At 37.7% G+C, this 20,944-nt stretch overlaps 1 protein-coding gene across 3 annotated transcripts in view; it reads left to right on the top strand.

Moving 5' to 3' along the window:
• UHRF2 (ubiquitin like with PHD and ring finger domains 2) overlaps window positions 1-20,944 on the top strand; it is a 93,958-nt gene that overhangs the window by 54,900 nt on the left and 18,114 nt on the right. For all 3 annotated transcript variants that reach the window (XM_049794304.1, XM_049794303.1, XM_049794305.1), the window contains exons 5-9: window positions 2,700-2,809; window positions 10,162-10,348; window positions 14,355-14,478; window positions 14,857-14,964; window positions 18,699-18,803. In XM_049794304.1, coding sequence (XP_049650261.1) covers window positions 2,700-2,809; window positions 10,162-10,348; window positions 14,355-14,478; window positions 14,857-14,964; window positions 18,699-18,803 — 634 coding nt within the window. The remainder of the gene's footprint in view (window positions 1-2,699; window positions 2,810-10,161; window positions 10,349-14,354; window positions 14,479-14,856; window positions 14,965-18,698; window positions 18,804-20,944) is intronic.

The following is a 20,944-nucleotide window of genomic DNA, read 5'->3' as shown; positions in this document are numbered from 1 at the left end:
CACAGACTGGAAGTGTTTCCATAACCTTGTGTTGTCAGAGGAATACTTTGTGGTAGCTGAAGCTGATGTCCACCTTTCTAGTGTGGGTGGTTGGACCATGCGGTCTCATCCAGACTGAGGTGCAGAAAATCAAGACTTCTGTGTTCATGACACTGTATAGAAACCTGAATAAATCTGAGAGGTGTTACCCACAATGGCCAGAACTGCTTTTAAGTAATGCCTCCTAGGGTGAAAATGAAGATTATCTTAAATACATTATTTTCCTGGTCAGGAAAATGAACTGTTCTCTATCTGATGGATGTATTTGCATTGATATAGCATTTGTATGTTCTGCTGAAATATCTCACATCTTTGAAATTTGTTAGCATTTGCTGTTTATGCATAAGAGCAACAATGGGGAATGTTCTCCCTCCAAAAACTACGAAGAAGAAAAAGGGTAACAATAAATACAGGTGCCAAAGTAAACAGCTGTTGGTACACTTAAAAGACAATTACAGTGAATCAAGACACTATCAGAGTCCTCTCAACACCACTCCATGGAGACCTAAACACTGGAGTGCTCAGGGCCACCAAAACGTATTTTGTTGCCTGTGTTTTTTTTCCTGGCTTAGTTTTTTTCTGCCTTAGGTAAGTCAGCATGTGGCAACATCCAAGAATTGGAGTCAGCACAAAGGAAGTGGTGGGAGCAGACAAAGAGGTAGAGCGGGGAGCAACAGTTCACACACTGAAGCCTGGTGTTTCTGGAAGTGTTCTGTTATTGCAGTAATCCTTATTTAATATGGACCTAATAACTTGCTTCCCTGCTTGTCTATAGTTTGATTTAGTTTTGCAGCCTAGACCTTTTTATAGGGATATGTGACTTAGATGACTTTCTTCAAAAGGATTGTCAAGTCACCTTTGTGATTTTTTTCTTCCAGATATCCTACAAATAGGGCTTAGAAGACTTGTCCACCTGCTTCAGACATATTCTCAGGCCTTTCTACACTAAATATTTGAAAGAAACATAGCCTTTTAACTTACGGGTGGTTTTCACCTGGAAAATAAGTCTCCAGTGTGGCAATATCTAATCATTATCTTTACAGTTACTAATTTTCATTATTTCCCTGCTTCTGAAGAAACACTTGTAGTGGTGCAGTGCACTTCAGCTTTGCTTAGCAGAACCTCACGCAACCTCCTTCAAATACTGAACAGTAACCAATACAATAGTTTGTTTTTTCATTCATAATAAAGCCTTCAAAAAACTATTTAATCTTCACTCTTTCCTAATGTGGAATTAGGCTGACTGTGTGCTACTACTTCTCTACTATGTCCAGTACATCTAATGTCTATATAGGAAAGAAGAAAAATATCTATTTTATTTCTTGTGTTGCAGGATGCTTACTGGACATTTTAACCACAAACATCACAGTCTTCCTAAAATGTTGAACTTTATAATCTTAATAATTCAAGCTATGGTATTTGTGGTCTGTATTCATTAGTTGCCTGTGTGGCTTCAGATTTTGAAGTGTTTTTCTAGAACCAAAACAGACTAAGCAGTGCAACAGAGTTAGATGAACTTTTGAAGAGGAAGGTAGTTCAATAAACCCAAATCTCCTTCAGATTTTTTTTTTTTTAATGGCTGGGTCTCACCCTGCAAGAAACAGAGCTCTCCAGCTAGTAAATTCCTTTCTCTCATGTCAAACTGCTCAATTCTGAAATCAGTAATGACACATGTGACTCAATGAAATCAGTGAGACTATGTTCAGTAATTAATACTTCCAATACAGGTTATACTGAAAATTTCTGCTTAGTTCTAGATTACGTAGTAAATTGAAAATGGTGGGAGAACAGGTAATTGAAGAAGGCACAGTATCCTCCTGAGGAGGGGAGAAAAAAGAGTGTTTTAAAACTGTTGGTGTTTTTATGGACTTTTTGTCCAAGATACATTTACATTTGAATTAGAATTTTAGTAAATACAAAGAGATTATAATAAGAGGAGGTGAAAACATTTATTCTACATTTAATATTTCCTAATTCTTCTCTAGACATCTTTCAGCATCAGTGTTGTGGAGTCATGGGGTATTTGTTACTCATCACCAAGATAAAATGAACAGATTTTGCACTGAAACCTGACATTAACAGAACTACTCACAGTAGATAATTCAGTATTGTACATGTCTTTGCAGGATGGGGTTTAGGTTTCCAAAGCACTTAGAAGTCATAGAAGGGCTTTTGAAGATTTCTGTTGCTTTTCTTACTCTGTGGGTTCCACGTAGTGTCTGTTATTGTGTCTTATAAGTCATGGTTTTGGTTCATTTCTGACACTGTACTTCTATAGTAATGGTTGATATGCTGTATCTGAGAGGATATGATTTTGCCTGATCTGCTGTGTTCAGCCAAAAAAAAACCACAACATTTTGAGGTTTTACAAGTAGAATTGCAAAGTTATGGATGGCTGTCAGTAAGGACATACTCAGCTGCCAGGTAGTCTGAGGGTAATGGAGTAGTCTTTTATTTATGTGAGTTTTAAGTATGTGTTTTGTTTTCGTAGAAGTTACAGTACTAGACAGAATTTTGAGTGTAAATTGAAGTAAAGTATCCTATCAGTAAAGAAAAAAAGGTGCTAGTTATCTTTATCTCATTGCTTAGGATCCATAAAGTACAGATTCTAGGTCTGAGGAACTACGTTGAATATGCTTTTTATTGTTTTTGTTTTTCAGAGGCCCAGAAGACACAATAAATGATTGTAAAATCCTTTTTATAGAGGAAATGTACAAGATTGAAAAGCCGGGAGCCTATCCATTGACATTTGGGGATGGAGATTTCAAAAGTATGCTTTTTTTAATTATTATTTGAATAGAAGTACAAATTGAATGATGCTTCTTTAAAAAAAATAGAAGGATCAGCATACAGAGGTAATAATTTTTTTGTGTGTTCAGGAAAGTAATAACATAGAATCCTTTTTAGATTTCTGTTCTAAAATTATATTTACCGTAAGGTGGCTCTGTTACTTGACATATTCGGAAACTGGTAACAGCTTACTGCTATCAGTCATAAGCAGGGAAAAAGATGAACAGCTTATAACATTCTAAATGAACTGTGCAGAATTAATTAATAGTCTCAGTTAAGTTCCTAGACAGGTGTCCAGGTCACCAAAACTGCTATTGCAATTGACATGTCATTTAAACTTTTAATAAATTAATAAATGCCAAAGATAGAATCAGTCTGTAAGGATGCACTTTAACCCTGTCATTATGTCAGAATTAAAAATAAAAGATAAGGAACTTTGTGCCAAAGCTTCTTGTACCATGAAAAAAAAGAGATAATTAACATTTGGATTATTATTTGACTCTGCATGACCTTCTAAAAAAATAAGTATGTCATGCCTCCTCATCCTCCCCACAACCACAAGAAGGAGTTACAGGCAGCTTATCTAAAAAGTAGTGTGAAATTTTATCCTAAGTCTAAAAATATATTAAAGTTAGGAGTGATAAGTGTTTGTGATAGCAACACTGAAAGGTTGGACTGTAGCTCTACTAATAGGTGTTAGATATTATTATATATTAGACTCCTGACTCCAAGGCAATTTTTCAGAACCTTTCTATGTAGCTCTCAGTGCGCAAGAACTAGTCTGTTTATTTGCCATCATCTAAAAAATCAGTTTTTCAGAGGAGCAAATAACATTTGCTATGGTATTCTTAAAAGTAAAAAAGTGAATTTCTGTAAATGCACTTCTCACAATTTTTCATTTTTTGTGATTTAGTTTCCTCAGATTACTCAAAAAAAAAATTAACCATCCATTCTGTTTGTTTATTCTTGGTGATATTAAAGGTGTTTTGCAGTATCTTAAAACATGTTTTTATTTAAAAGAATTGTAGTATGAGAAATTTAAAAATCTACAGATACTGTTTTGCATTTACATACCTACTGATTTTGCAAGTCTAATTGTTTATTAAACTTTATAAAGGGCATATAAAATTATTACAGTTCATTTAGTTCTTACCTGCAGCTACTGTGTAGTGAATTAATTTTTAGAATCGTGTGTGTTAAGGAAATGAATGATTACTATATTACTGACTATACAAAATTGTCTAGAGTGGCACCATTTGATCTGACGTGAGTGTTTATTTATCATAGAATCATTTAGGTTGGAAAACATCCTTAAGATCAAGTCCAAACAGAAACCTAACACTGCAAGTCCACCACTAAACCATGTCCCTACGCACCACATCTTTTAAATACCTCCAGGGATGGTGACTCAACCACTTCCCTGGGCAGAGTGTTCCAATGCTTGATAACCCTTTAGTGAATAAATTTTTCCTAATATCCAATCTAAACTCCCCCTGGCACAACTTGAGGCCGTTTCTTCTTGACCTATCGCTTGTTACTTGGTAGAAGAGACCAACACCCACCTTGCTACTGCCTCCTTTCAGGTAGTTGTACAGAGCTATAAGGTCTCCCCTGAGTCTCCTTTTCTCCAGACTAAACAACCCCGGTTCCCTCAGCCACTTCTCATAAGACTTTTGCTGTAGACCCTTCACCAGCTTTGTTTCCCTTCTCTGGACATGCTGCAGCACCTCAGTGTCTTTCTTGTAGTGAGAGGCCCAAAACTGAACATAGTATTCGAGGTGTGGCCTCACCATTCTGTACTTCCTACACTGATTACCACCTTTATTGTTTCAAAGTCAAGTTCTTTATTTTCACTTACAGCCCTTTTCCCCCTGTTTTGACAGCTGTTTCCTTATTTGAAACCTCTTTGCTTAAACTACTCACATATTGCTGTCTGTGTAGAGCTTTGCACCTCTGTAGGTTTTGTTTCATTCTGTTCCTGGTCCCATTTTTATTCATTTCAGGGTATTGTTTACAAAACTTCATCAATAAAATGTAATGCAGAAATATAATCTTTAAAAATATAACCCTGAAAACTTAATTGATCTGGCAATTTAGCCTTATTTCTCGTTTTGAACTGCTCTTTTTCTTGAGGCCAACTTTCTCACCACCCTCATCATAAAAAATTTCTTCCTTGTATTCAATCTAAATCTACCCTCTTTCAATTTAAAACTGTTGCTCCTTTCCGTCTCACTACAGGCCCTGGTAAAAAGTCTTTCCCTGTCTTTCTTATAAGCCCCCTTTAAGTATTGAAAGGCCACAATAAGGTCTCCCCGCAGCCTTTTCCTCTCCAGGCTGAACAAATCCATCTTTCTCAGCCTGTCTTCTTCACAGGAGAGGTGTTCCATCACCCTGATCATTTTTGTGGCCCTTCTCTGGACCTGCTCTAACAGGTCCATGTCCTTGTGCTGGCAACCCCAGAACTGGACACAGGACTCCAGGTAGGGTCTCACAAGAGCAGAGTACAGGGAGAGAATCCCTTACCTCAACCTGCTTGCCACACTTCTTTTTATGCAACCCAGGGTATGGTTGGCTTTCTGAGCTGCAGGTGCACATTGCCAGCTCATATCCAATTTTCATCCACCAGTATCCCCAAGTCCTCTCTCTAGGGCTGCTCTCAATCCCTCAGCCTGTGCTGATTCGGGATTGTCCTGTGCAGGTCCTTGCACTTGGCCTTGTTGAACTTCATGATGTTCACATGGGACCACTTCTCAAGCCTGTCAAGGTCTCTCTGGATGACATCCCTTCCTACTGGTGTATCAACTGTACCACTCCGCTTTGTCATCCACAAGCTTGTTGAGGGTGCACTTAATCCCACTATCTATGTCACTGATGAAAGTATTAAATAGTATTGGTCCTGGTACAGACCCTTGAGGGACACTGCTTGTTACTGGTTTACACTTGGGCATTGAGTCATTGGATGCAGACTCTCCACTCTTTGGATGCTGCCATCCAACCAATTTCTTATCCATCTAATAGTTTATCCATCAAACTTGTATCTCCAATTTAGCAGGAAGAACGTTGTGAGGGACCAAATCAAAGGCCTTAACAGAAGTCCAGGTAAATGACATCTGTAGTTCTTCCCTTATCTACTCATGCATTCAGTCCATTGTAGAAGGCTACTAGATCAGTCAAGCATGATTTGTCCTTGATGAAGCCATGTTGGCTGTGTTTAATCACCTCCTTGTCTTCCATATATTTCAGCATGTCTTCCAGGAGTTGCTGTTCTGTGACCTTACTGGGCACTGTGGTGACGCTGACTGGTCAGTAATTCCCAGGGTCCTCCTTTTTACCCTTTTTAAACCAGGGTGTATTATTCCTTTTTGTCCAGTCACTGGGAACTTTCCCTGACTGCCATGATGTCTCAGATATGATGGAGAGTGGCTTAGCAACTACATCAACCAATTCCCTCAGTACCCTAGGATGCACTTCATTGGGTCCCATGGATTTGTGTATGTTCAAGTTCCTCAGGCGGTCTCAAACCTGATCAGTGGGAGGGACTTCATTCCCCAAGTCCCTGCCTTGAAGCTCAGGGACTTGAGAGTTGTGAAAACTGAGGCAAAATGAGTACCTCAGCCTTCTCCGTGTCGGTTGTCACTAGTTCTCCTGTCTTATTTATGGGGGCAGAGAGGAGGATGGGGGACAGGTACATTTTCTTTGATCTTCCTTTTGTGACCAACATACCTGTAGAAGCCATTCTTATTATTCTTTGCATCCCTTGCCAAATTGAGCTCCAGCTGTGCCTTAGTTTTCCTGATCCCATCTCTACATAACTGGGCAGCACCCCTGTATTCTTCCCAGGATACATGTCCCTGCTTCCACTGCCAGTGCATTTCCTTCTTATGCTTCAGTTTGACCAGGAGGTCCTTACTCAGCAATGCTGGTCTCCTGCACTCCTTGCCCGATGCCAGAGTGACTGAAGTCCTGTAGCTGGATCAGAGCCTGCAAGCATGATGCTTCTTACAGTTGAAGTAAGAACACCTCCTCAACAGACTCCCCTTGACTGGGTGGCTGGAATAAACACCAATCGTGAGGTTTCCTTTGTTGGCTTGGTCCCCAGTTTTCACCCACAAGCTCTCAACCTGTTCATCACTGTTTTTCAAAGACAGCTCTGTGCAATCAGCCCATAGAGGGCAAATTGCCCGCCCCTCCTTCCTTCCCTGTCCCTCCTGAACAATTTATAGCCATTGATTGCAGTGCTCCAGTCATGTGATTTGTCCCACCGAGTTTTAGTGATAGCGGTTAGATCATAGCTTTCCAGCTCCTCAGTTGCTTCCAGTTCCGCCTGTTTGTTACCCATGCTCCATGCATCGGAGTTGAGACACTTCAGTTGGGCCTTGACCGTGTCACCTTTTTAGAGGAAAAAGCCCTAATTCCTTTGAGGCATTTCACAGGTGTTTCCCTGTTGGTTCCTAATACATCAGCAGCCCTCAACTCTTCTTTGTTACTCAAAACTCATCCCCTTTTCTCTCTTAAGTCTAGTTGCTTCCACCTTTGAAGATAAAAGTATTCTTCAAGGTCCTCCAGAAAGACTGCAGATACAGCACAACACTTCACATTCCAGTCCCCCTTTCTTAGAAGATTTTCAGTCTAGATTTTCTCTCCACAGAGATTTTACACTGATATCTTACCCATGTGGATCAAATTTTCTGTAAAGTCTATTCAGTTGGGAGGGCAAATTTTTTCTCAGCAAGAAGGGGCTGGGATTTCTGCAAACCCTTAGCCATTTCTTTCCTTCTCAGTACACTTAGGAAAAATGCAAAAGTACCCAGAACTCTTCTGGATACATCAGGGATCCAACTCACTGTCTATTAAAGAATCAACTCCTTAAAGAAATATTTACTTTGATTCCTTATGTTATTGAAGCAAACTAACTTACAAGGAACTGTAAAGCTATACAGGTTCTGAAGGCAGCAACTTAGACAATGGTTCATGATGAAGAAAAATAAAAAATAAAACTGAGAGAAGATGGAAGCTTGTTCTTGAATATTGCTCTTTCACGCTAGTCAAAGAAACCTGGGGTAGTTCTCCATGTTTGGGGTTTGACAAATTCTGATATCCCCTAAAAATGTGTCAGAAAGGCAGCAGTCCTTTTAATATGAAAAATGTCTCTGTTTTCCTAAGGGTTAAAGCTTTGATGGAAACAGGCAGTGTTCTCTTAAATATTATTTGTTGCTTGTGCCCTTCTCTTTTTGTCTAATATGCTGTCTGTTCGGCATCTGTGGAAGTATCTGATATTCATGCTGCCTCCAAACGGCTGTAGGGTGCTTTGGGTTTGGCGGGGTTGTTTTCATTTTTGTAGTGGGGCTGCTCTTCAAATTCCTTATTAATGAACTTGCTTGTGATTTCACGGTGTCATGGTTTAACCCCAGCCAGCAACTAAGCACCACGCAGCTGCTCACTCACTCCCCCCCCATCCAGTGGGATGGGGGAGAAAATCGGGAAAAGAAGTAAAACTTGTGGGTTGAGATAAGAACAGTTTAATAGAACAGAAAAGAAGAAACTAATAATGATAGTGATAATAGTAATAAAATGACAACAGTAGTAATGAAAGGATTGGAATGTACAAATGATGCGCAGTGCAATAGCTCACCACCTGCCAACCAACACCCAGCCAGTCCCCGAGCGGCGATTCCCCACCCCCACTCCCCAGTTCCTAAACTAGACGTGAAGTCCCATGGTATGGAATACGCCGTTGGCCAGTTTGGGTCAGCTGCCCTGGCTGTGTCCTGTGCCAGCTTCTTGTGCCCCTCCAGCTTTCTCGCTGGCTGGGCATGAGAAGCTGAAAAATCCTTGACTATAGTCTAAACACTACTGAGCAACAACTGAAAACATCAGTGTTATCAACATTCAGTATGTTCGCATACTGAACTCAAAACATAGCACTGTACCAGCTACTAGGAAGACAGTTAACTCTATCCCAGCTGAAACCAGGACACATGGACATATTCAAGTAAGGTTTTGTCCCAGAGAATGCAAGTGTTATTTTTTGATATGGCTAATGACTCTTGGGTATTTTTGGCAAAGATTATAACACGAATAAATTTGTCTGTCCTTATCACACTGTCCTTCTAGGCCAGTTGCGCTTTTGAGTAGACATTGTCAAACATTTCAGAAGTTCCTCAGATAGTTTGCCTATGAATTTACAAGAAAATATGTCCCAAGTGTTGGTATTCCAGCTGTTTCAGTTTCTGAGCTTGTATAACTTGTGGTTATTTTTTCCTTCAGAATGGTGTTTGAAAGAACATTTTCTGGCCACTCTAAACTTTAAGAAAAATAATCTATTATCTCTGGTGTCTAGATTCTCCAGCTTCCTACTTCCAACTCTGAATGCTCAGTCTTTCAAGTTTTCCTTGTCTTCTGATTCAAAGCTAATTACTTCTTTCAGATAAAATACTACTTCCAGGGAAGTTTGGAAGGACTCTGTTAATTATTGCATTAGACTAGTTTAAGCTCAAATTCAGTTCCATGGCATTTCTAGATGACTTTTGCACAGAACATATAAATGAAATTTTTTTTACTTTTAATGTTGGAATTCTTTGGGCTGTGATCAAGTTCTCTTCTGAAGTCTCTCATTTCTGTGGACCTAATCCTTATTTCAAACATTTCTTCTGTAAGTGTTAATTCTGCTACAAGTATTCAGTGTTTCTTCCCTCTCCTCTTTCATTTCTATCTTAGGCTACTAAATGTTTTTCTCATGTATAAAAGCATTTTTGCCCTGATTGAGGAACCAGTGCCAATGGTTTTGTTTCATAGTGGGGCTCATGGGTCCAAATTTCCAAGTGAACTGAAACAGGAAGTTAGTGTTTCTTTGTGTGTAAACTATACTGCTGCTGTGAAACAACTGGTGATTAGGGGTTTTCTGTGGTCTCAGACTACTAATTGTTCTGTCCAACTGTAAATTTAATTTAAGGCGAAGAGAGCTGTTCCAAATTGTAGTTTCATCCTCACTTGACTGTAACCATTTATCTCATTGGAATTTCCTCATGGCTATATTTAAGTAGACTCCAACAGGAGATTGTGAAAGGCTCCATCTGTAGGGAGAGTGTGCAGGTGGCGTGTTGGGAATGGGTGGGGAGAAAATAAGAGAAGCTGCTGATTAGATGTTTTCTTTCCTGCTTGTTTATACAGCAGAAGAAATCCTATTAGCCTAGATAGTCAAATACCTCATTGTAAGATAAAAGCATTTTCAAGAGGGCAGTGTTAATGTGCAGAAGTAATTTTTTCCTGTAGATACAGTAACGCACTTTTCTAAGATACATGGCATTTGTGGTTTTTGTTTGTTTTTGACAGGAAAAAGTGGCCCTGAATGCAAGCACTGTAGGGCTGATCCAGATAAGGAGTGCCGTTTTTGTTCATGTTATTTGTGTGGTGGAAAACAGGATGCTCACATGCAACTCCTGTGTGATGAATGTAATATGGCTTATCATATATACTGCCTGAACCCGCCCTTAAGCAAGATACCAGAAGATGAGGACTGGTAAATATACAAGAATGATTTACTTATCTATATTGACATTCTATACGCGCTACCTTTTTGTTATGTGCACCTCATGAGAGACAATAGTGAAGAGTATTTTTAATTCTGCTGTGGTTTTCATCCATCTACTTAATATAAGACTTATGTTTTCTGTCAAGGTAATTCTTTTAAATCATTCACAAAGGATTAGTAGTAAGCTTTAATGACCATTATGGAGTTTCAAAACTGGTATGTTTATTTTATTAATTATGATCATTATGATCTTCTGAGACATTATCTGATCTGATTGTGTTTATCAACAGTGGTTGTTTCCCAGCCTTTTATTTTTGTTCAAGCTTCACTGCTTGAACAATTCTCTTATGCTCACCCTTCTCTTTCCCTTCATTCTCTGTCCCTGTTGCTGCCCTCGTGCCCTTCTTGTGTCTTCTCATTGCCTTTACTCCATTCATTTCTTCTGCTGTAGGAGGACCACCACCTTGCTACTCTTCATTTCTACTATACCTGGTTCTGCCAGCAGGAAAACCAAGCTAACTGGCATTGTTAAATCAAGATAATTGTATTTTGAAGTGAATCTGCACGGACCCATAGTAGCAGCCCGTTAAGTTATCTTGGGCTCTGTACCATTTTTTGTCTTTACTATCTACAATTTACAGTCTTTGTATTTATCACCCGCCTGTGACTTACATGAGATGTTAACCCTTTATATATGAGCAATAAACAGAAATTTATTCTCATAAAGTTTTCCATTACATAGACAGCAGTAAAGGTCCAAGATGTCTATAGGTACATTTTATGGAATCGCTTTGGACCTTGTGATTAAATTTTGTGCAAAAATCTGTGTAAGTGTTTTGGAAGTTTTAATGTTCTCTGGAAATAAATAACTCAATCTCCTGTACTATAGTGGATGCCATAGTAGGTTTGTTTATTGGTCAGTGCCTAATGGCCTGTGTGGTTTCTGGGGCGTTGTATTTTTCTGAACTCCTTCTGTGTTTATGTCAATGTATTATTTAATGACTGAGACCATTAGCATCGGTAGGTGTTTCTCAGTTTGTACATTTGGCCACAGGGATACTGTTGTTGGAAGTTGATCTTTTTCACATGAAATTCGTCCACTGGCAAGAGTTGTATTCACTGTTTTTGGAGGAGCTGCTGGCTTGAAACACTACATAAAAAATATTTTCAGTACCTACTAGAAATATGTATGGGTCATTGGAACTAAAAACAGCATTTATTTGAATATTGTCTGTCTGCCTTCCACTTCTTGCATATGCAAAATGATCACAGTATTTATTCAGCAGTGTTTATTACACAGCATGTTAGTCTGAACTATCCACAAGTTTTCTACTGTCAAGGCAGACTGGTCTTCTGTGCATGACATCATCTTGCTTCCTAATACTTGTCAACATAAGTGAGTTAATGTCACGTATTGGAAACCATTCTCAACGCACAATCAGTTTATTACTGACTGCAGCCCATAAGGAGTATTCTTACCTGATTGTACCCGACCTTTGGAAATAGCAGCTGAGAAGTTTCTTTTTGACTTCCTTCATTCAGAATATTCAATGAGACCATCTGTGTGGAAGTACACATCTGTTCTATCCATTCTTCAGTTGCCCCTTACTCTTAGAACCAGCTCTAATCTAGTACTCCAGTAACAGTAAAGTTCATCTGTTTTCCAGTACTAGTCACAGGAAAGTTTCTGATAAAGAAAATATACATGCCTCAAATCAGTGACCTGCTCCCACAAAAAACCCAAATCCTTTGTTCTACCCTGAAAACAATTTATTCTCTCTAGGTTCTTCTACACCCTCAAATACACAGAAGGCTTGATAGGCACATCAGGATACTGATACTGAAATCTCACCAGCTGTCAGTGTCTCTTTGGTTTAGTTAGTGTGCTAAGGTTATCTTGGTCTGCTGGGTGCTTCAAATGATTTTTCAGATTAGGTATTACTGTTCTAGTCTTCACTGGCACCCATTCTCTTTCTAAAGCTTCTTATGAAACATTCTTATGAGTTACCCTACATCTATTTCAGAAGGCTACAGAGAAAGTTTGAAGAACCGAAGTTTTCAAAGTGTAGCCATTACTGCTCAGATCTCCCTACCCACTCCCAGTAATATCCCTGTAACTGCACTGCATAGGGCCCCAGGACTCTTTTCCTCCATATGGAAGATTTGGCTCTCTGTAGACAACCACACAAGGATTAAATTGATTGAGAACATGGTCCTTAGAGTCCCTCAGGTCATGTGTTAAGTGCGCTTTTAGACCCTTCCACTTACATTCCTGGCCAAAAAATTATGAATTTCCACAAGTAGTAAATGTTTAATTCATATCATTATATTGTCTTGAAAAATGGCTATAAAGCTTTTTAACTTGTTTTTGTGTGCTGTGTAATAATATGAGTCTTAAGATTCATTCATGTAAGTAGACAGCTGCATCTGTGGATGAAGTAACTTGGTGAGAGAGGTACTGTTATGGAACTGGCTTGTGAAGTTAATTTTGGGACACTTAGTGATGCCAGCCCTGTGAAATCTTAATGCTCAGTTGTCTGTAGAAGGAGTGCAGTTGCACTGGGCAAAGTAGTGTCTCCTACCTAAGAAGAGATCTATGTTCTCCCTTCTTCTTGCATACTAGCAAAGAGTTGTGGCTGTCTGATCCTTAACTTCTTGACAGATTTTGTTTGTTTTAGAAGTGGAAGAATTTCCATTTAGTATTTTTACAGTGTAAAATTTGGCAAACTCTGCAGGGACTAAGCCTGCAGTTTGGGAAAGGATGATGAGTTTCTCCTGCAGAGATTAAGTGCTCTATATGCAAAACATTATTTAATATTCCATATAAAACTCAGTTTAAAAAATATTAAGGTAATATGGTTACCCTATCAAGAAGTAGGGAATGCCTGCTTGTGAATTTGCATTATGTCTTGTTCCTTCTTTTAATTGGTCATTGCATACTCTTTTTTTTTTTTTTTTTAAATAGCTGTAATATCATTAAAAGTCTTAGTGTTAGACAATTTCAGCATCTTGTATGATTTTAAATTTCTTTTTATCTACATAGCTTCACGGTCTTAATGGTTCAACACCTTTATTGACGTAGTGAAATCTGTTCCTGTGGACATTAATCACTAATTCTTCTATTCATATCCACATACAAATGTTAATTAATAAATCAAAACCAGCAGCACTAGTAGTAGTGGTAGTTATCTAAACTAGGTTATCGATCTAAGTGTAGATCAGGCTTCCTCCACTAGTGGCATATGGGCCAAACCCAGCCTATGAGAGCCAGAAACATGGGCAATTGCCTTTGCATTGGCATTCCTGAATGGGATAAAAATGTTATTAGAAGCAGCAAAAGGACAAGTGTACTCCCTTTCTCTCTTTGCTGTAGTCACTGCATACAGTATCTCCTGCTTTCCTACCAGGATGTCTTTATGTTAGCTGGAATGAGTCTCAGCACTACGTTCCAAGTGGCTTCAGTGCTGTAGAGTAGAGTGAGTGTGTGCATGTATGTGTGTGTGTTTCTACACACATTACACGATACCTTGGCTGTTTTTGACATTCAGTTGTCTGCAGTGAAATATATTGCACTACAAGCAAAAAATAAGGGTAGAGTGGGCAGGACGTAGAAACAAACCATGAGTACTGGCTAATAGTGTACTCTAATCTCAGCTGTCTTCCCCTTTACATGATCTAAATGAAGGAGGACAGAATGAAGAGAGAATGCAGGAAACATGGGGACCTCTCACATATCATGTGAGAAAGAGTAGTTAGATGATTTGCCTCTAGCACTCTACCTTCAAAGATTCTGAAATGCCCTTTTTTAAAAGTTGATAGTATTTGTTCATGTTGGTTCATTTTTTAAGCCATAGGCTTCAGCTGCTTAAGACTGGTATATGTTTGCTAGCTTGAAATATTTGGTCAAGATAAACAAATTGACACTATTTTGGCTACAAGAAATGTATTGCCATTATTATGAAGTAATTGAGAATTTACTAAAACCTTTTTTTAGGTATTGTCCTTCCTGCAAAAATGATTCTAATGAAGTTGTAAAGGCTGGAGAAAAGCTCAAACAGAGTAAAAAGAAAGCAAAGATGCCATCTGCCAGTACTGAAAGCCAGAGAGACTGGGGCAAGGTAGAGTGTGTTTTAGAAATAGCTGTTACTCTGATTGTTCATGTATGTGCTACATCTATAATTCTACTTATATATGCACTACACAAAATTCAGTACTGGGTTGCACAGACAATAAGACAATGTTTAATCCTGCCCACTATCTACTGGCAGTTAAAGCAGTAGAAGAATTATTAAGGTGACTAGAGGTAAAAACAAAAAAAACAACCCCCAATCCCTTCCCTAAACACATATTACTTAATTAACATTCCTTTTAATAATTGTTAACATATTTTAAAGTATGTGTTTGTTATAATGATCAGTTTTCTTGATATCCGCATTGAATTTGCAAATAGCATTCTATATTATAACACTAACTCATTTTGTCCGATGTATTTTTAGGGCATGGCCTGTGTTGGTCGCACTAAGGAATGCACTATTGTTCCTTCAAATCATTATGGACCTATACCTGGTGTTCCTGTTGGGACAACCTGGAAATTCAGAGTTCAGGTATGTTGTTTCAGTATTAGCTGTGGTTGAAGTAAGTAACAGTAATAATGAATGGGTTGGGCACTAAAATAAATTTAGATTCACAATCACCATTTTCACTAGGACTAAATAAAGCAAATACATTATGATTCTAATATTGGAAGTGATGCCGACAGTAGTGAAGGTTGAAGTATACTGATTTTACAATACAAATTAATAAGAAGTCTGTTGTCATTAGGATAAACAAATTTCACACGTTAAAATTCTAAGTGGGATACTTAGTGAGTAAAGTAAAGTATTTTCTGAAGTGTACTTAACATGAACTGATTATCCTACTTAGGAGATGTAGACTGTAGATTTTGAAAATGTTAGATGTTATTGCTGTAAAGTGAGTCACTGTTGGGTTTTTTGGTCATACGTAACAGATGTCCAAGCCTTCTTTTAGACCAATGAACAGCTTAAACCAGTGTAAGCCTGTACTGCTACTGAAATTAGCTGTCCATTCAGTCTTTGCTGTTTCTTGCACTGTCTCATTTTCTGTTGCAAATATTTCTTAAGGTCTATGATAAACCAGATTGGTAAAAAAACTGCCAGAAAAATAATCCCGGCTGGGGTAGGAGGGGAGCTAGTTTTCCTAGTTCATTTCACATTTTGGTTATATAAGCGCAGTGCCAATACCCAGAGGGGTGGGGAGGATGGAACAACTTCATTTTGTTACGGTACTGATTTTTTGTGGTTTCAAAGTGTCCAGCAAACTGCAGACTTCCTTCTCTCTCAGCCTTATTGGATAGTACTGATTTTTGATCTATCTTTGATTTTTTTGTTGGTTTTAGTCAGGGAAATACATACTTCTTTATTTTCAAAATCAGTTCTTTGTGTCTTGCCTGTGTAAATGGTTGTAATTGAATGTTTCCATCATATTTGGAAGAATAGAAACAGGTTTTTTTAAACTGCTTGAAGATGGGCAAGCCAAGAACCAAAAGCCTCTTCTGATTTATTTTCTGAACTTCTCATCACCTGCTTTCTCATGAGAAGAAAACAGATGTTTTATTATTCAGTTGGTAGGCAATTTTCCTCTGATGGCAGTGTCTTCCAGTACTGCGTGAAGAATTCTGGATTTGGAAGGCCATGCAAGTTTTGAAGCTGATATGGTTAGCAGCAGGCATTTTCCCCTTAGCAACAGTTTTCAGTTTCTCTCTTTGGTAGAAATCACATTGAAGCACTTGAAACCTAAACTAGTTCTTTGTGCCTTTCTCACCTTGATGTCCATTGTCAACAATACCATGAATACAAGCCTTAGGTGAAGCAAATTAAATTTTTAATGTAATATTATGCTGTTCATCATACCAGTGGCTTTATATGAAATGACTTGATTAAGAGGAAAATTCAATTTTGATTCTTTGGGATATTTTGTTGACCTCTCCTGTGTTTGAAGAACTTTTTTTGTGAAAGGAATTAAAATAGACAGTTATCTTCTTGTTGGCTTCCAGATTAAGTAGGATCTCATAAGTACGTGTAGTTTCTAAAATCACTTAGGCAAACTCATAATCTCAAAATCAACTTTTATTTTCACTGCTTCAATAATAATTGAAATTATTAGTTCGCCCTTCTGTAAGGAATTCCATTGGTAACACAAAAGCTAATAGTTTTCAGACCTTTCTAGTGCTGGTAGGAAAAAGGAACAGAATTAAACTGCTTTTGTCAGAAAATTAGTGCTAATTTTTATATATGTATGTGTGAACTACACATCAAAAGGCAATTACCATTTCTACATAATTATTTAATTTTGTTTACAAATTAAATACTTTGTCCTTTTTTTAAAGATTGAAATGCTTTCTAACATAGAAAGCTAAATTACACTTTTGTTTCTCATATGACTGGTCTTTTGTATGAGAAATGAGTTTGTCTCAGCAAATCTATGAGAATTTAGAGACTGTCGTTTCTTTACTTCTTATTTGCATAGTTTTTTATGACACAAACTCACTTTTCCCTTGAAGGAAATTGACTAAGTATTGCTTCTGGAGAGAGCATCTGAAGAGCATCTTTGGCATGAATTACTTACCAGAGTTCACCTTTGGGGTGAATCACCTACCAGAAACCTAAATTTAATTGATAGAACCTGGACATGAAAGAAGGGAGGGAGGAATGAATGAAAGGATGTTTGATAGTGGGGCCTTTTTATTCACCAAGTCATAAATGCTCTGGAAAAATTGGCAAATAACTGATAAAGTTAGGTGAGAGTGCAAAGTTGTGGATAGTAAATGTGGGGTGGGGAACAGTTCTAACTATATAATTTGTAAGGGTCAGGAAAATAAAATTTATTATTAACAACAAACAGGATCATTAAAGGAATGGAATGGCTTTCATTCAACTGGAAAGACTTTTCATTCTGGAAGAATGTTAAAAAGGTGGTGTAGTGTAGATGGCTACAAAATGATGTACAGTATGAAAAAAGTGATTAGGGGCCAATACACATACTTTTGTAATGCAAAAGGGAGTCATCCAAAAAAAAGGTCAGCTGCCCACTTCAAAATGAACAAAAGTAGTACTAATTTATATGGCAAACGGTACCACTGTAAACTCTTTTCTCTGTTTAATACTGTGAATCCAAAAGTTTTTAGGAAGTCTGAGCCACAGACAGCTGGGTGCTGAGAAATTGTGCAAGGAAGTATCATTGTGTCCTTATGTAGTTTTCATATTGAGCACAGCTCTTGTCTATTACTAGAGACAGCATTTCTGGCCAGCTGGACCTTTGATCTGATGTATTGTATTATGAAAGTACAAGACTATAGCAGAAGAATGTAAACTTACATGGAAGTTGCTTAAAAGTTTAGATTCGGAAAAGGAGTTCAGGAGTCAGAGCGGCAGAATGAGAAAAACAGGCAAAGTCAAGGTCTGAAGGAGGGTATGAAGGTAGGAAGAAGGATCCTAATTGGTTTTCTGCTGGGAACCTTCATTCTATCAATAGTATTTTTGGCATCATGTACTGAGAAAATACATAATTTAATATGTAGCCTCTTTTTTATTCATATAGGTGTTTTGGTTTTTTAATATAATTTGGTTTGAAAAAATTATTAAATAATTTTTTGTGGGAGAGATGTTCCAGCAGACTTTAGTGATGTTACCAGTTTATGGTACAGCTGCAGCTCTCAGGTGGTCTGTTTGTGGCTTAGTTGCACATTCAATACCAGAGAGTTATCCTGGTTGGAGAACTAGCTTATGATCCATACGTTGCTGGAATGGCTTCTTGTGTTTCCTTAGGCAGTGTGATAATACTCCAATGTGTTGGTCACACACTGTTTTACCTTAATAGTACCTGACATAATAATCCTTACACTGGTCACGGTGATCTTCCTTAGTTAAAAATTGTAAAATGTTACCAAACTGGCAGATCTCCATCTGCTTTGGTTTGTTCTAAATGGCTGTGCAAGTGGAGTATAGCAGTGAATACAGTCTTAACTACTGCTTATAGAAGGAATTATGGAGATTTTTCCCAAAGAAGAAAATGTACCTTTACATCTTCTGGTGCCACCACTGTCCTACGTTGTCCTTCTATTTTTTCGGTGTCCTTACTTTTGGCTTTTTTTCCTTAAAAACAAGTGGAATTCTCACCTTTAATCACAGTTTTACATTAACTATTTACACAAACAGCTCTGTACAATATTTTAAGCAGTAAGTTGATTGCTAAAAGTGATTGTTAGATGACTGATTGTTTGAAAAAAAATGCTAGAAACTGGCTTTTTTTCTGTTACCAGGTGAGCGAAGCAGGTGTTCACAGACCACATGTGGGTGGCATCCATGGGCGCAGTAATGATGGAGCTTATTCACTTGTATTAGCTGGAGGATTTGAAGATGAAGTGGTATGTCATTTATGCAAGCAGCAGTTTTGCTATTCTAATGTGTCAATGTTTGTAAAGATAGAGTTATGTTTGTTGTTCATCCTAAAGCTAATGTTTATGCAAATGTGACGGTCAAAAAAGAACTACTACTGATTACAAACTGAATAGTTTTTAGTATTTGGGGGAAAACTGTGTAAGGAAATCAGGAAATCTTTCTTAAAGAATGTTTATGCTCATACTTAAGCAAAGTATGTCAATTATAGCTGGATTTTACATTGTTTAGGGCGGTTAAATTTCAGTATACTTTTGGAATCTGAATTAGTATTATTTAAAATCTGGTAGTGTAATTATATGCAAATAATATATTTTATGTTCTGCTTTGGCCATGATTTTTATTGCTTTCAAGACAGATGCCTCTTCATTTGGGTTTGTTGTGTTTCTAAATATGCGATACATTTATTTTAATGAAGCAAGAGTAAAAGGTACATGTTACTTGATTCTATGAAGTTCTGAAGGTTCTTGACTCCTACTTATGAGCACTTTCAGAACTTTTTAGGAGGTCTCAGTATCTTGTGTTATGATCCCCAAAGGCGCTGGGAAAAAATTCTACTTGGATGTTAACATCTAAGAAATGCAATGAAAGATGTTATGCTGCTAAACAAAACAGTAACTGCATCCAACTTTCATCTCATGATGTTGACCAACATTTAATTATGAATAGATTGCTGTTTTCTGCAATTAAGTAATGTTTACACAGGGTATATCCCTTCCTGCAGTTCTGCTCCATCAGGTGGAATTTTGAATCATGCATCAGGTGAAGGATAAAGCAGTAAGCAATCCGTTTTTTTAAAACATGCGTAGCTGTTTACCACAAGGAAAAAGGCACTGGAGAAAGAAATAAACATCTGAAATAGCATCAGAATGTAATGTATTCTTTGCCAACGGCACCTACCAGCTGCTGCTGCTGCAGAGCATTGCCTCTGAAGGAGTCTTTTTGAAAAAGTCACATGAGGAGGTACTTGGTGTTGAGATACATTACTACGTCCTTAGAGTCAACCCCAAACCAAGCTCTAGGGCCCTTAGCCAGTGGACCCTAAGATCACTGTTGCTCAGCGGTGGCACCTGCTGTTCTGGGGTGCTGCAGACTCCTTTTTTAACTTTTTGGATGTGATACTGATGCCCACTTATTTCTGCTGCTGTAATTATTAAAAATATTTCATCAACTTAATTGGATCCTTTGCATGTCTTTTCCAGTTCACCTAAGTGATGTTGGGATCATGTGTTTTTGTGGCTGCCTAAGTACTGTCATAGTCTAGATGACATATATAATTTTGAAGAGGCATAGTTGGGGAGAAGTATTGCAGAAGATGCCCTAAAAATTTGTATGAATGCCAGCTTCTTTGCAATTCTCTAATCTAAGGACACAGGGCAGAAATATTTTTTTGCAGGTGCATTTTTGGAATTAGTTTTTCTTTAGTTCTTTTTTCATATACTAGATTTTATGTCCCAATTTACATCCTTTTTCCCTGGTTTTTGGAAAAGGTTGAAATTAAACTCCCGTACAAATATCCACAGAAAAATCAAATTCTGTACTTATAAGTATCCTAAGTATAGTATCTCATTCTCCAAATGAAACTTTTTAATAAAACTTCAGATAAAATCCTCTGATCACATCTAGTCACTTTATTGTATGACAACAAGAAAAGAGAGGTGATTCTTACTTGAATTTTAGTGGTATGATGTACGTACTTCTGTATAAATTTTTACAAAATTGAGAAATAAATACATTTTGGAAGACTTTTATTGTATGTTTAAAAACTTTATGCACTATTTATGCACACTGCTGACTTGCCATCTTAATGCTTTTCTTGTGGCTTTAAATTAACAGTTCACTATTGAGGTAAAATAATTGCAAAAATGTATTGCAGGAAATAGAATTCACTTTCTAGCTTTCAGATCATGCCATATTTATGCTGTGCCTTTGGAAACTTAGAATCCTGCAGACCCAGACTTGCCTGCAACTTTGCTCAAATTGGAATGTTATGGATGTATTGGAGAGCTCAGTAACGACGAGTTCTGTCAGTACAGGATTTACCCTCAAGATTGAGAAGGGGTACAGCCATAGTTTACAAAATGAGCATTGGGTGAAGTTGTTTTGTACA

The sequence above is a fragment of the Accipiter gentilis genome, chromosome Z (assembly GCF_929443795.1).
Source record: "Accipiter gentilis chromosome Z, bAccGen1.1, whole genome shotgun sequence".
NCBI classification, from domain to species: domain Eukaryota; kingdom Metazoa; phylum Chordata; class Aves; order Accipitriformes; family Accipitridae; genus Astur; species Astur gentilis.
Note: the sequence above shows the minus strand (reverse complement) of the source record. Positions and strands in the feature narration are given on the sequence as shown.